General features: G+C 40.8%; 1 protein-coding gene across 2 annotated transcripts; it reads left to right on the forward strand.

The window, feature by feature from the left end:
• Window positions 1-11,790: 11,790 nt before the first annotated feature.
• Window positions 11,791-14,682, forward strand: LOC148039544 (pentatricopeptide repeat-containing protein At3g61360-like). 2 transcript variants are annotated; one of them, XM_087691730.1, is made up of 5 exons: window positions 11,793-13,345; window positions 13,430-13,539; window positions 13,852-13,893; window positions 14,041-14,271; window positions 14,406-14,682. In XM_087691730.1, the coding sequence occupies exons 1-3, from the start codon at window positions 12,031-12,033 to the stop codon at window positions 13,864-13,866; spliced, it is 1,440 nt and encodes a 479-aa protein (XP_087547856.1). In that variant the 5' UTR covers window positions 11,793-12,030; the 3' UTR covers window positions 13,867-13,893; window positions 14,041-14,271; window positions 14,406-14,682. The 2 variants fall into 2 exon arrangements, with proteins under 2 accessions (XP_087547848.1, XP_087547856.1); XM_087691722.1 differs by having other exon boundaries at window positions 11,791-13,345; window positions 13,430-13,893.
• Window positions 14,683-16,259: the final 1,577 nt, after the last annotated feature.

Below are 16,259 nucleotides of genomic sequence, written 5' to 3' on the forward strand. Positions count from 1 at the left end.
AAAAATAGGCTGTGCCCAATTTAAAAGAGAATCACATATTTAAGGTAGGAAAAAACCTTAATCTATCATTTCTATGGTTGCAAAATCAAAAGCTTATCCTTTCTATCTCTTTTTCTCCTCAAACCAGTTTTTTTTTGGGAATTTTAAAGATAAAATTTTCCCTCCAAAGTGGTACCCAAAAGTTGAATGAAAACTGCCTTATTACCCTTCAAAACAACTAGTTCTTCCCTCTATAGTGTGAACATCCAAACTCTAAACTAGTTTGGAATTAACCAATTCAGTCCCCCTAGGCAATTGTGCAACTAAGTCCCCCTGCTTCCTTTGTCAAGTAGCCCTTATGCTTCCTTACAAGTTGCCCCTCTGCTTCTTCAAGCAAGCATGCCTAAAACAAAACTAAAAGCAACCAAACCATTGTTGTAACACATGTCAAGATTGTGGGAGAGAAGGAAGGAGTCTCACTTGAAGCTTTCTTGCTTGCACAATGGGGGAATACACACAAGGGTGGAGGCTGAAAACAGTTTTCCTCTTCTTAGTTGTGTAAGCCAAAAGAACTCTAGTACAAAGAAATAGAAGAACCCTATATATGGGTCTCAAACCAAACTCAACTAACTAAGGTGGCATACTAACTGAGCCACGAACTAGAGTAGATAAGGATAGCTATCATGTAGCTATTATTCATGGGGGGTGTACCAACCGCGTCTGCAACCGACAAGTCGGTGACATAAATACACAACGGTCACCCTGGCGTATCACGAGTGGAGCTCGATATCTCAACACTCCCCCTCGAGCTCAATCCCAATTCCTGCACACCAAGCAGGTCTCTGAACTTGCGCAGCTTCTCTGCGCCCAATGCCTTCGTGAATATGTCAGCTACCTGATCCTCTGTGCTGACATAAACTAGATCAATAAGACCTAGTAAAACCCTCTCTCGCACATAGTGATAATGCACCTCAATGTGCTTTGTTCTAGCATGATAGACTGGGTTATTTGCCAAGTGTATACTACTCATGTTGTCACAATAAATGACAACTGGTCCATCTGTAGACTGATGCATATCATAAAGTAGCTTATGCAACCAAGCTACCTCACATGCAGCCATTGCTACACCCCTGTACTCAGCCTCTGTGCTCGACAAGGCAACTGTAGGCTGTTTCTTGCTGCTCCAAGTGACTGCAGCACTCCCAAAAGAGAACACATATCCACTGGTAGATCGTCTATCAGAAATACTACCAGCCCAATCAGCATCAGTGTATCCATGCAGCTGTATCTGAACCCCAGTCTCATAAAATAGTCCATACTGCAATGTGGACTTCACATACCTGAGTATGCGTCTAGCCGCATCCAAATGCGATTTCCTTGGAGTCTGCATAAACTGACTTACCAATCCAACAGCATAGCTCAAATCTGGCCTGGTAATAGTCATATAAATCAAGCTTCCTACTATGCGTCTATACATAGTAGGGTCTTCCAGAAGCTCACCTGCATCTGCGCTCAGCTTCACATTCTGCTCCAAAGGAACTGAAATAGGCTTACAGCCTGTCATCCCATATTTGGACAGCATGTCCAATCCATACTGCCTCTGCAAGAGCTGTATCCCACTTGGTGACCTAATCACCTCAATGCCCAAGAAATAACGCAGCTCTCCCAAATCCTTCATCTCAAACTTCTGCTTTAATAGCATTTTCACATGAAGGATATCTTCATCACTGTCACCTGTCATAATCAAATCATCAACATAAATGACAAGTAGCATAATACCTTTCTCTGTTTTTCTCACATAAAGTGAGAAATCTGCCTTGGAAATCTGAAAGCCAATAGTGACAAGATACTGTCCTATCTTGTCAGACCATGCTCTAGGTGCTTGCTTCAAGCCATACAAGGCTTTCTTCAACCTGCAAACAGACTCAGGATGAACAGCATGCACATAACCTGGTGGCTGCTCCATATAGACCTCTTCTTGCAAATCACCATGCAAGAAGGCATTCTTTACATCCATCTGATGTAAAGACCATCCCTTTGATGCAGCCATAGCAATGACCGCTCTTACGGTTGCCATCCTTGCAATCGGACTGAATGTTTCTTCATAGTCAATACCATATGTTTGTGCATACCCCTTGACTACTAATCTTGCCTTGTATCCGTTCACAGAACCATCTGCATTGTGCTTCACCTTATAAATCCACTTACAGCCAATTGCATTTTTACCTTTAGGCAAAGGTACCAATTCCCATGTAGTATTTGCTTCCAAGGCATCCATTTCTTCATCCATGGCTTTCTCCCATTTTTCTTTTCCCATGGCTTCCTCAAAAGAAGTGGGTTCTGGTTCCTGTATCACTTTGACCATATATGCATAGTGAATGGCTGTAAATCCATCATATTTCAGCCTATCCACAGGATACCTAGCTCTCGTAGACCTGCACAAAGTAGGTTCACTCCCAGGTGCTCTCAAAACATCCCTGGTCTTCCTTACTCCAGGTGTAACAATAGAAGGAATACCCAACTCATCATCAATGCTCTGTTCTGAGCCACTGGATTCACCATCCACATAAGAGTGACCTGCATTCACATCAAACATGGACTGATCAACCTTCTCTTTTCCTTTTCGTGATACATGCATACCACTATCTGCATTACTTTGAGAAGATTCTCCTGATCTCAATCTGCCTGTCCATGGCGAAGAATGTGAACCACTGCTAGAGGACGCTCCAGGTCCAATAATATTTTGTGACTGCTGCTGTGAATTCTGTCCAGCATTACCATTTTGTGTATCTACATCATCAATCACATTTACTGGTTTATACCAGCTACTCATCTCATCAAAAACAACATCTATGCTCACTGTAAACTTACGAGTAGAAGGGTTATAGCATCTATACCCTTTTTGCTGCAGAGAGTAACCAATAAAGATGCACTTCTCAGCTTTTGGATCCAACTTGGATCTCAACTCATCTGGCACATGTACATAGGCAATGCAACAAAAAATTTTCAAATGAGAAATATCTGGTTTCCTACCAGCATACCTCTCCTCTAGAGTCATTCCATGTATTGCTGCAGTGGGAGTCCTGTTCATTATGTAGACTGCTGTAGCAACTGCTTCAGCCCAATAAAAATCTGGCAAGTCTTTTTCATTGAGCATGGCACGAGATACCTCTCCAATATGCCTGTTTTTCCTTTCTGCAATTCCATTTTGCTGTGGGGTATGACTGCATGAATATTGCTGCTTTATGCCATGCTCCTGCAAGAACCTTGCAAACTCATTTGAGAGGTACTCTCCCCCTCCATCTGACCTTAGGCATTTTATCTGCACGCCTGTTTCTTTTTCAACCATCGCTTTAAGAGTTTTGAAATGCCCAAAAACTTCACTTTTCTTTTTCATAAAATACACCCAAACTTTTCTGCTATAGTCATTAATAAAACTAACAAAATAATGACAGCCTCCAAGAGATGCTGCTTTAGTTGTCCACACATCAGAGTGGATTAATTCCAATGGCTTCTTACTCTCTTGAACATGTCTAGGAAATGGTTTCCTTGCCTGTTTTCCAAACTGACAGGCTTCACATACCTTATGCATTTCTGCAACCTTGAATTTTGGCAAACCTGCAACAATATTTTGGGCCTGCATTGATTTAAGTCGCTGTACATTAACATGACCAATGCATTTATGCCAGATATCAATATCTGCAACTACACCGGTCCCATGTGCAAACATTGTTGCACTCAATTCAGACATGACTGCATCTAATGCAAACATTCTGCCCTTCTTTCCTTTTGCTATCAAGCGACCTTTATTTTTCATATCCTCAACAAAGCATCCATGAGGATTAAATCTGACCTGCAAGCCCTGCTCAACCATTTGACCAACAGAAACCAGATTCTTGGTGATATTCGGGACATGAAATACATCGGACAGGTATTTCTTTTTCCCATCCTGCATAGACAAGGGAATTTTTCCAATCTGCACAATAGGATGTGCAGTATCATCACCAGTCTCCACAAATCCTGGTTTTTCCATTTTCCTTGCATCCTCCATCCATTCTGCATGACCTGTCATGTGGTTTGACGCACCTGAGTCAACATACCATACATCGTTGCTTTCTTCTGCACTTGTCGCAGAATTGTTCATGTGCTCCACCATAAACAGATGCTCATTTCTGTCATCACCCTGTCTACTAGAGGATGCATAATTTCCTTGTTGCAGTTTTCCATTCATGATGTCATTCTGCTTTTTATAGCAGTCTTTAGCCGTATGACCCATTTTACCACAGTAGTAGCATTCGACATTACTGTTTGCATTTTGGCCTCTTTGCCATCCACCACGACCTCTTTGGCTCCCCCTACCTCTAGAGTTACCACATCCTCCTCCATAGGACTGGTTTTCTTGAGTTTGCTGCATATTCTGATTTCTGCCACGGCCTCCAAATCGGCCTCCTCTACCTCTGCCTCTACCTCTTCCAGCATTTGAGTAGAAGACAGCTTCTTTTGAAGTTCCTCCTGAAGAAGATGCACCACCATTTCTCTGCTCCTCAGAAATTAGAAGAGCAATCAACTCCTCAAAATCAGGAAATCTTTCACGGACGGAAATGGATGTTCGGAACTGTGCATAATCCTTTCCTAGACCATTCAAGGTCACGGAAACTAAATCATCATCTTCCACTGGCGACCCAATGGAAGCAAGTGCATCTGCAATCTTCTTCACCTTCATGTGGTAGTCGTTGATGCTCATACTTTCTCTTTGCACATTATGCAACTCTTGCTTGAGCTGCATTTTCCTGGCTTGCGTATTTGTGCTATACATTTTTGACAAAGTATCCCATGCCTCCTTTGGCGTACTTGCATCCTGAATATGCACAATCATAGAGTCTGAAATGCTGATAGACAGCCAATACATAACTTTCCTGGCTCTCTCATGCCATGCTTTAAATGCCTGCATTTGCTATTGATTGGGAACATCAGGAAGAACTGGTTCTTCTTCATTTCCTGCAACAAATTCCCAATATCCTTTTCCCATAAGGAAATTCGTCATTCTAAACTTCCATGCTTGGAAGTTGTTCTTGTCAAGCTTTTCAGTGACAATCTGTGAAAGAGAATCAGATGCCATTACAGAAGACTGCAAAAATTTCTATCACTGTAAAAACCACAGCTTCACCCTCACAAGGGAAAATCTGCAAAACTGGCGAAAGTGGTATTTGACCACACAGTCACTTCCTAGTGACGATTTTGCATCAACAGGAACCAAGGATGATTCTGAAACTCCCAATGTCTCTGCGCACAAGCATACGATGCAATTTCTACAGTAACTTTTCACCGACCTGTAGAACAGTGGTCGCACAGCATAAAATAGGATCTTTTCCTGAGTGCGTGCAGAAAACTTCCGCCTTCAAAACAGGCCCCGAAATGGCCTCAAATCAAAAAAACAAGGTCGCCAAGGGCTAAAGCCCTTGCCCGTAGCATATACTGCCCTCTTGCTTCACCGCGAAGGGCGTCTCAACCTGAGACAATGCACTCCTGCAATTTTCGGCTGTGCTACCTGCAGAGATCTGCTCCCAAAACAGAAAATGAAAGCAACACTGCTCCTCTTACCAGACCACCGCGAGCTTGGCTTGCTTTCTTGAGCTCCTTACCACGAACAAGGCTCTGATACCATGTCAAGATTGTGGGAGAGAAGGAAGGAGTCTCACTTGTAGCTTTCTTGCTTGCATAATGGGGGAATACACAAAGGGTGGAGGCTGAAAACAGTTTTCCTCTTCTTAGTTGTGTAAGCCAAAAAGAACTCTAGTACAAAGAAATAGAAGAACCCTAGATATGGGTCTCAAACCAAACTCAACTAACTAAGGTGGCATACTAACTGAGCCACGAACTAGAGTAGATAAGGATAGCTATCATGTAGCTATTATTCATGGGCGGTGTACCAACCGCGTCTGCAACTGACAAGTCGGTGACATAAATACACAACGGTCACCCTGGCGTATCACGAGTGGAGCTCGATATCTCAACAACACATTGTTCGCATCCTTCAATGACTTTCCAAATGCATCTAAAATTGGCAATTGTACCTCAAAATTTGAGCTGCAATAGCTCTACCAATCCGTGCACCTATTTTGAGTGGATTGGTTGAAGATTTGTACCTAATTTTCATGGCAGATAGCAATTAGATGCGCTCCTCAATTTGATTCTTCAATCCCACACCCTCCCTCTAATACCAACTGAAACGAGTCGATTTAGATGTGCAACAAAAGGGAGACTACACATGATATAGAGGCTCAATCCATCTTCAATCCATCTTCTTCTTCTTCTTCTTCTTCTTCTTCTTCTTCTTCTTCTTCTTCTTCTTCTTCTTCTTCTTCTTCTTCTTCTTCTTCTTCTTCTTCATTCTTTGCATGCACACACAATGTATCTACCAATGTGGATAGATGCTTTTACTTTAGGAAACTTTACATATAGCTTCTTTTTATGTCATACAAGCATCAAATATGACTTAACCTATGTCATATTTGTCAATGTGGAGGAGCTTAAAGGGGCTCTAAGAAAGAAAATCCCTTGATTTTCTATGATAAGGCTAGAAGGCTTCATGATCCTCTTCATCAATTTTGGGATGGAAGACCTACAATTTTAGATAAGAGCTAGAGTGATTTATGGAAGTTGGGATTTTTTTGGGGATCACAATAAAAATATTGAAATCAAGGTTAATAAAAACTATCTCAAATGTTCTATGTCTATGTGAACTAGGAACATGCAACAAGCTTTGTGTAATGGACTAATTAAGGAAGCTATTTTGATATCTATAGATTGTGTGTTAAGATGCTTACTTAGAAAACCAAGTTTGTTGGGTGTAATGGGTGGAGAAGGAGTGAATCGTGGTTTGAACAACTATATCCTAAGAGAGGGTGGAGTCAGGTAGCTTTTTACATGAAGATTTGGGAATATAGTTGATTGATTGTGACTCCATGTGTGGTAGGTTAAAACCCAAGCTAATATTGTCTCATATTTGGTTAGATGTGAAGCAACCCTTTGTAGATGGGCATTGGATCGTTGTTAGAGTGACTAAAGAAGCATAGTGACCATGAGATTGAGCCATATGGTATCTTGTTCGCATTTGAATTGTCAAATAATAAGAGGATTGCTTTGCAAAAGGAAACTTTCACTTGGATTACTTGGTGGGCACTTCATCCATGTCATTTCCAATAGGGTTTGATTGAGAAGCATAGTTGAGTAGACTTTGTATGGAGAAAATGAATTTCGAATTAGGAAATGGATGAACTAATTTGAAATGAGTTGATTGAGTAAATCTAAGGATTGGATTGAGAATATTCTAGATAAACATATTATTATGGATAAAATATGGCCTTGTGAATCTAAGATAAAGTTTTGATGGGTGAATCCTATCATTGATGGAAGCAATGTTGTTGCACAACATAACATTCCTAGACCTAGCAAAAGATAACGGAAGCGATACAAGGCAAACATCTCCCACCCTCCTTTGGATCAATAAAGATGAGCGAGTTCTTCAATCTGTGCTAGATGGACCTAATCTTGGAAGCCTACTACTTCCAATTCGAGACATTCAAGAAGTATGTACTCCAAATGTCCATTGCTTAACAAGTTGCTATGTTTGTCGAGGGTTAAAGGCACCTTTTGACACCTACCTTGAGTCCATGAGACCAACTAAATTAGAAGATGCCTTGATTCGAGTTAAGCTCTTAATAGGAGAGTTTAGCAAGGATAATGGGAATATCTACAACATAAGAAGAGTCTATTATTGTGGTGTAAGACTTAATTCTTAAAGGTAGGAAGAGAATCAAGGAAACATTTGATGCTACACATGTAAGGAAGTGGGGCACTTAAAGTTTGAATATCCCAAATGAAGATGCTACAATTGTTGTGAGCTTGGTCACTTTAGGTTTAAATATCCCACAATTGCTAATTTGGAATGTCCTCACAATCCTAAAGAAATTGATAATCTAGCTATTAGGTGTGGTAAAGGTAGTGCAACTGGAACTTAAACTTACCACATCATCAAAAAGCCATAATCTAGCTCAACCTTAGGAAAAGGAGGGTTTTGACTATTAGATCATTAAAATATTATTTTCAACCTTGGGCATATAAGGAATTGGTTGAATTGTCTATTAAATATGTACCTAGGAAAGAATACTAGACATAAGATTGTCATTGTTCTTGGATTAAAATTTATTTAGTACAAAGTGATACTCGATTACTTTAAGAAGAGAGGACATAATATCCCTCCCCCTTCACAAACTCTCTTTTCAAAAAAAAAAAGGAGAAAAAACAAGTTTAAAAAAAGAAAAGAATTTAAAAAGGGGGACTGGGAAGGTCGACTTGCCCCATGTGTTCCAGAGTCCCATTATCCCTCCCCCTCATTCCAGACATTTCCCCTCCCCCCCACAAAGAATCCTAGTGGATGCCCCCCTCTCTACATGGTGCCCCCACCTCTCTCCATTATCACCCCCTATGCATCCCCCCTCTCACATGGCTCATCCACCAATACATTGTGCTACCACTCACTCCATCTACCTCTCTCCTATCTCTAGGTCCTCCCTCTCATGCAGCCCTCCTTCCCACTACCTACCACCTATGCCTCTCTCCTATCACTAGGTCCTCGCTCTCATGCATCCCTCCTTCCCACTACTTACCACCTATGCCTTGTTAGCCCCTCCTCACACTAGCAAGGCAGTTGAACCCCCCTTGCACTACGCAATCATGTGTGTGCGTGTGCGCCCATTGTACAAGTGTACAAGTAGACACTTTCACCATTGTGACCATAACCATCCATCATCATTATCAACATCTTCAACTTTCTCATCATTTTCTTGGTTTCTTTACAATTCTTCTAGTTGTGCTCATGCGAGTTCTAATATCTTGGTCTTATTCATCTATAGTTGCCAAATCATGGCCCTTTCCATAATCATTAGCATTATTCTCCCATCTCTTGTGAGTTTATCCTTGTCATTGACCTTATTTACCCACTGGTATGAATAACAAAAAGAAAAGGGAATAGTTTATGCCCCATCATCAAGCCAACAAGCCTAGGTCCTTTGTAGCATTGCAATGTTATTAGGGTACATTCATTGTTAGAATTCTCGGTTAAAGTTTGTATGCATTGTTTTTATATCATTGTCTTGTAATTGTGCTTACAATAGAGAAGATTCTAGTGGATATATATAGCACCTACCTCTAAGACCAATGATATTGTTGAAAGCTGGACTAGCCCTAAGGTTCACCAGGGAGTGTTAGAAAGAATGAGATAAACTCGAGGAGGAACCACTTTGTATTTAGGGCCAAGAGCCAACTAATGTAAAAGGTCAAGCACATTGTCACTTCATCACCTAAGGCATAGGATCTTCGAGGCGCTCTAACTAAGTAAACTCCAAAGCGACATATGATAGGGATGGAGGGCTTTGTGATTCCCATTGCCATTTTTGGGATGGAAGACTTCAATTTCTAGATAAGAAGTGGAGCAAATTTGTGCAAGTTAGGATTTCTTAGGGATCATTAAAAAGGACTTGAATCCTGTGTTAACAATACTATGTTAAGTTGTTTTTGTATATGTCACACATGCATTGCCTTCACACATGGCCACCATAGCCTCAAGCAAATAGAAGAAGTCCAAAAAGCTCCTCATATCGAACATTGTGATATATCACTCTTCTATATTATAAATGAGAGAGAGTCAATCTCAAGTACTCTACTTAGAGCATTAGCTACAACATTATATCAAAATTTGTGGTAGCATAGCATGTAGTCAATCTCTTGAAGGATACTAGCCCAACTAGCCTTTATTGCCTTCAAATCCTATTGTTAGTAAACCATTGGATACTCTCTTGATTACTAAACCAATGGATACTCTCATGTTCAAGTACTCTACTTAGAGCATTAGCTACAACATTATATCAAACTTTGTGGTAGCATAACATGTAGTCAAGCTCTTGAAGGATACTAGCCCAACTAGCCTTTATTGCCTTCAAATCCTTTTGATTAGTAAACCATCGGATACTATCTTGATTACTAAACCAGTGGATACTCTCTTGCCTTTAAATCCTTTTGATTAGTAAACCATTTGATACTCTCTTGATCAAATACTACATAAAATGTAGCACCATACAAATAATAGCACCACTTCTTCAATGCATAGACAATTGCATAAAGCTCATGTTCATAAGCAAAATAATTCTCTTGAGCCCTATTTAGCTTTTTACTTTCAAAGCCTTACGTTTGTAATCTTGGATTAGCACCACACAAATGGTATAATCTTGGAGCAAGTTCAACTAATGCTGGAACATTTGTCCTCCTTTTATCAAAAAGGATTTAAAAGAAATATGATTCACAACTGAGGCTAAATATAATGGTATTCAAACAAACAAGTATCATCACTATTTGCATTATTCTTATTAGACCTTACAAGAGCATTCTAAAAAGCTTTGAAGCCACCTTAAAGATGGTATTTGGTTTGGCAAGCATACCCATAAGGGTTGCAATATCAAGTGTGATCTTTGGAGCAAGTTTAGCTAGCACTACAATATTTGTCCTCCTTTTGTGAAAAACAATTTCATTTCTATAAAGCCAAAATTTCTTATAGTAATAGCTCCATGCATATCCCAAACCTTCTTGATTATTCATTTACATTTGTCACCGAGCAATAATAGTCTCCAGTTGAGATTACAATGAAGTTTGACCTTCTTTATCATCCTCTCAAGCTTAGATCACAAGGTCTTTGACACTCAACAACCCTAAAGCGGGTGTGACATCTTCATTCGATATTTGAAAAATCATAGATAGGGGTGAGATTAGTCAAAATCTCATCATCAGATCTTTAGTAGGCAATTCTATATTGGCCACTCTCCATGGCAAGACATTGAGCTTAAAGGAGCATGTAGCCCTTTGAGCATGCTCAAGTCTTTTATTTGGAAACATGCAATGAACTATAGGGTTCTTGCCTCTTCCACCTTTCCATAGTCTTCAAGATCCATTACTATTTGCCTCTCCAAAATCTATTCTTGACTCCAAATGTTTGAGTGACTTCCCTTCGTATTGACCCAATTGTGTTATGCTCATCAGTCTGGAAACCACAAAGGAGTTTTTTAACAAATTCTTGGTTTCTAGAATTTAGCTTGGTTCATGTCATGGAGTTCACTTTTCTCTTATGCCATGCTAGCACAATTTGCCTCACATAAAGGTACCTCTTTTAAAAAGGACGAGGGAGATAAAAGGTCCCACTTCAACTTTTAGATTGATTTCAAGTAAGAAATCAATCTGGCACATGTTTTCAATTGGAAATGTGTTTCCAAAAGAAAATAAAAGACCACTATATGTGGTCAATAATGGTTTCCAATTTTCTTTAGAAACAATTTTATGAAGCCCCCTCATGAGAAGAACTTTAGCGTTTCAAATAGACTTTAAAAAAAATGCATTAACTGTATTAATAAGAAACAATATGTGGGGGATGTTACATAGCTTCATCTATTTTCAAACTCTTATGAACCACCTTGATACAGGGGATCTTTCCTACCAATACCTCTAATGGCCACAAGCACTTCATCCTTACAAGTAGGATATTCGATTGCCTTGAGACAAGATGTTCTACTAGAAACAGCCTAGGATATCCTATTGCCTTGAGACAAGATGTTCTACGAGAAACAGCCTGGGTCACTAAAAAGTATAGTGGTGAGGCTACTCAAATAGCCTTTACCATGGCTATTATATGCGATCGACGACTTATCTTTTTTTAAAAACTGGAATCCGTGAAAAGCAAGAGAACTTTGGGAGCATTTGGATTTGAGTGAGTGGCAATCTCGTTAACGGCTTTTGAAAGTTGGACACTCGATCTGAAAGCTACAAGGGGATATCTAAGTTTTGCTAGATTAGACCTAGAACCAGGTAAATGTTCACCCCCCTCACTCATGAGTAAAGCCTTCAAACTGTTAGCTCTTTCATCAAGGAAGAGAAGCTGGATCCGCCAAGAAGGAAGAAGCCATGATAGACGTATTGACGAGACTTGGCTGAGCCTGCCTGGAAATAATGAAGAAGTCGATGCTTCGATCTGCGCACATAACATTCTTCTACCGGAATTACTTGACTCGCCGTGGATTCAAACAGGCCTTTTGTGATGAAACGGACCATCACGCGGAAGCAAATGCCGCAGTATCAGCACACTTGCCCTTGGCAACGGAATCTTTGCCACCGTCACCATCATCATCTTCGTCGTCGTCGTCGTCATCATCTGTCAATGTGACTCTGCCGCTTCCCGATAGCCAAGAAATTGATGACGTGCAAGGTAGCAGCACAAAAACACGCATGCCATTGCCATCTCGGGAAGGCATTGCGAAATCAAGTGATGCTTGCTCACACCACAAAGATGGTCCCATCAGTCATCTCCAGTCCTCCGAATTGAGAAACGGTTTCTGCAACGAGAATGAACTTCTGGATTCTCCCGACCCCATGCTGATATGTTCCTTTTTAAATCTACATGGATGGGGGTTGCGCGCAGAAGCGTCACTTCGACAATTAGAAGGAAACATAACACCTGACCTTGCGGCACTTGTGGTTAACAATTTAAACAACGCTAAGGTGTCCTTGAGCTTCCTTGAGTGGGCAGGGAAGCAAGACAACTACAAGCACAGTGAAGAAGTATTTACCAAGATAGTTGCGAGACTGGGAAGAGAGGGAAACTTCACAACTGGATGGAGGGCACTGGTTTTTATGAGAAAGCATGGCCTTAAGGTGGATTATGCTTTTGGGGTCCTTATCAACAGGTTAAAGGGTGCGGGAATGGTGAAAGAAATGATTGAAGCATTGGATCACATGAAGAGCTTGGATATAATCCCTACTGTCTCTTTTTATACTATTGCCCTCCAACTCAGTTTCAGTCTGAAAGATGTTTCTGCAGCTCAGCACATATACCAGCAAATGTGTCAAAATGGTCTTCAACCTGACCATAAACTCTATGAGGTCCTCATTCTTGGCTGTTGTAGAGTGGAGAAGCTGGAGGATGGGCTTACTTTTCTTGAAGAGATGAAGCACAGGGGTTTTACTGCTGGGAGCCTTGTTTATAGTAGACTCATTCAATTATGTTCATTAGCAAGAAATTACTCGGATGGGGAGAAACTTCATAAGGAGAGGATTCAATTGGACCTTCTGCCTAGACATTTTACTTCTCTTGAATTGCCTTGTGTTATATGCGGGACAAACATAACTGAACAAATAAATCTATTTTTGAGGATCCTAGATGCGAAAGGACACTCGATTAGTATTCATACATTCAACAATATGCTTCAGTATCTTTTGAATTCAGGGAAATTTAGTGAAGCAATAGAATTGTTTCACAAGGCATCAGGTGATAACCATGAGTCTTGCTGTTTGAAATACATTTACCAAGTTCAGTACATATACCTTCTTCTAACATTTCAGTTAAATGCAGGGGAGCTACAGATCTATGATGACAATTCTGAGCTGGTGACAAAGAGCAACACAAAGCCCTATTTGAACTCACATGCATTGCTTATCAGCGGTCTATGCCAAGGTGGAAAGGTAGTAGATGCTCTTCAAATTTTCCGCGAGATGTCTTTGAAGGATTTTAAGTTGAGCATTGCATCTTGGTCTTGTGACCACCTTATGATTGGTCTAATTGACACTGGGATGATGGATGAAGCTTTTGAAGTTTGTGCGTACATTGTGAAGCACAAGGTTTCTCTTGGTCTCCTTGCACAGAGAACTCTTTTTACAGCACTTTATGCAGCTGGGCACCTGTCTGAAGGATTAGCATTGTTTGAGAAGTTGAGGTGGAGAGAGTGTATAGATCCAAGCTCCAACTTTCACTCATTGATTGGTATGGATATACAGGAACTAAATTCGTGAGCCGCAGGACCTTTCTCTTCCATGAAGGTTAGATTGCCAACCTTATTGAGTCTTCAACTGCTTGGAAGCAAGTTATACTTTTGCTGCATAGAATTATGTTGTGAATGAGAACAGGGGAACATGCAGATGAGTTTTTCGGGTTTGTGATGTTGGGTTTTTGATGGTCAATTCCAGATTGATGAGCCATTGAAAGATTCACAGGCGAATTTGGCACATATTCAGTTGAAATATCACATTTTGAAAGGGCAGCCCTTTGGCATGTCACTGGTCCTTAGTTTGAATACGGAGTTATCCAGCATATCCTTGAACCATTCTCTTTTATCAAGCATGGGTTTTCAATTTGGCACTCAGGAAGATGGGAAGCAACCTGTTAGTTACTTTAGGCTGCTGTGCGAAAAGTAACTGGTACTGATTTTGTATTGCTGTTGTTTATCAATGCGATTTGACCATTCACATCTGGTATTTAAAATGTGGTTGGAAATCCACATATGAATCCTTTTCCGTGAAGTTTCTGTGTTGTTGTTGCTATCTTATATTAGGTGGTCTGAGGGATGCCGGATTATGCAGTTGTTTCTGACTTGGGGAAGGTGGCAGAAGATAAATCACTAGGTTTTCAGAGAACTGTCCAATGGCCTTGCATTGTGACAAGGCTTTTAATGGAAGGGCAAATCAAGGGGGAGGGTTTCCTATGCCTTCATTTCTTCAAGACGAGCGTTAGCTTCCCTTCTACCTTCGAAGGATGGTTTTCTCTTGTACAAATCAATAATCTTCTCAAGAAGGAATAAGTGAGCATGCAGAAGATGGCAGCACTGTGAGGTTAGTACAGATAGTCAGTTATAATTATATGTCGGGGTGTTCAGCCTTGATTGCTCTCAAGCTTAAATGATTTTCTGGTTGAGTCAGATACGGATATATTTTTGTCGGAATGACCCTGCCATTATTGTTGAATCGTGTTGCCTTATATTATTTTTTCAAAAATTAAAAGGTGAACAGTGTGAATTTCCGACAAGTATTTTGCTCTTCCAGAAGCAAAGCAGGTAGTAGTTATCATGCCAAGATCAAAACTTGAATTTCTTTTATATAGCGACACTTGAGAAGCTTTGTAAGTGGGTGATGGCTAGTCAATTTTGCTTTATGATGGTTGGTTTTTTTTGGGGCTGTTTGTGTTATCAAACATGTGTGTCATGTATAGTCAACTACTGCCTGTGACAGGCGATCACATTAGGAGCTCTGACATTGTGATTATCTATCATTTTACGTGTTCTAGACACTTTAGATGGAGTGTACATCAGTGCATTTCGTTTTGGGCATTGTGACCATTGACGTGGTTTGGGCCTGGCCAATTGTATGTTGGGATATATAGGCCCGGTAACCTCCGTGTATATAGTACACGCACATTGTACATGTGAACACACCCTTTACGTGCCCTAAGTATAAATACATTTTATTCTTTGTGTACCAACACATTGTTGGTACACTCTTATCTTCTCGTACTTTCACTCTGCTCACTTGCTCTCCAGCCATCACAGTCCTATGCTCCTATTCTATCGCAAGCTCTCTAAGCTGTGGCCCGTCAGTCCAACAACTGGTATCAGAGCCAACAGAGCCAAGACTTTGCATGCTTTCAAGATTGTGGCGACCTCGGTCAGATGAGATAGGCAGGCGTCAGTCAAACGGGCAGTTCCAGTGCGCAGGCATCAGTCAGACGAGACAGGCAGGCATCAGTCAGATGGGCAGTTCCAGCGCCCAGGCATCAGTCAGACGTGTCGTGACAGTCAGGCAGTTCCGGCGGGCAGATGCGCAGGTCAGATGTGACTCAAAAGGCGGGCAGTTTTGGTGGGCAGGTGTCACGATGTGCAGGCGACTTCGCGTGACCCCCCCCCCCCCCCCCCCCCGGTTAGTTTCGTTGTTAAAAAAAAAAAACAAATCAATTTTCTTTAATCCCTTCATTAGCCTTGGCAGGTGTTCACACACCAGAGGCACAGCTTCAAAATCTGTGCAAATCGGGCCATAGAATTTGGGGCTTTTCTCAGATTTAGCATCATTCATGCCTGTCAGTGACTTCTGAGTCAGAAATTGCAGACATCACATGCGGTGACCTCAATTAAATTGGGGATTTTGCAAATTTTGTCGAAATTTTACCTTTCTTGGGTAAAATTTCCTGACATTGGATCCCAAAAATTTGGGGCTTTTCATGTATTGGCAAAGCTTTACTCAGCTGGGTCAGATTGGCTGACATTCATGCAATTTTGGACTTGAAATTTTGGGGATTTGCGCAGAATTTACTAAATTTCTGCATTTTTTGCCCGTGTAGTGGCTGGTTAATGTATAAACAGCAGAGATTCATTTTTGGTTGAGGAAAAACAGCAGGGTATTTTGCTGGTTCAGCTTGT

The sequence above is a fragment of the Lygodium microphyllum genome, chromosome 2, assembly GCF_053477565.2.
Source record: "Lygodium microphyllum isolate KBCC chromosome 2, Lygodium_microphyllum_v1.1.10, whole genome shotgun sequence".
Classification (NCBI taxonomy): domain Eukaryota; kingdom Viridiplantae; phylum Streptophyta; class Polypodiopsida; order Schizaeales; family Lygodiaceae; genus Lygodium; species Lygodium microphyllum.

Excerpts from the sequence above, each read along its gene's own strand:
- LOC148039544 (XM_087691722.1), top strand. The coding sequence starts at position 12,031 with ATGAAGAAGTCGATGCTTCGATCTGCGCACATAACATTCTTCTACCGG. Across the intron at positions 13,346-13,429 it reads ATTGTTTCACAAGGCATCAG|GGGAGCTACAGATCTATGAT; the intron begins GTGATAACCATG and ends AGTTAAATGCAG.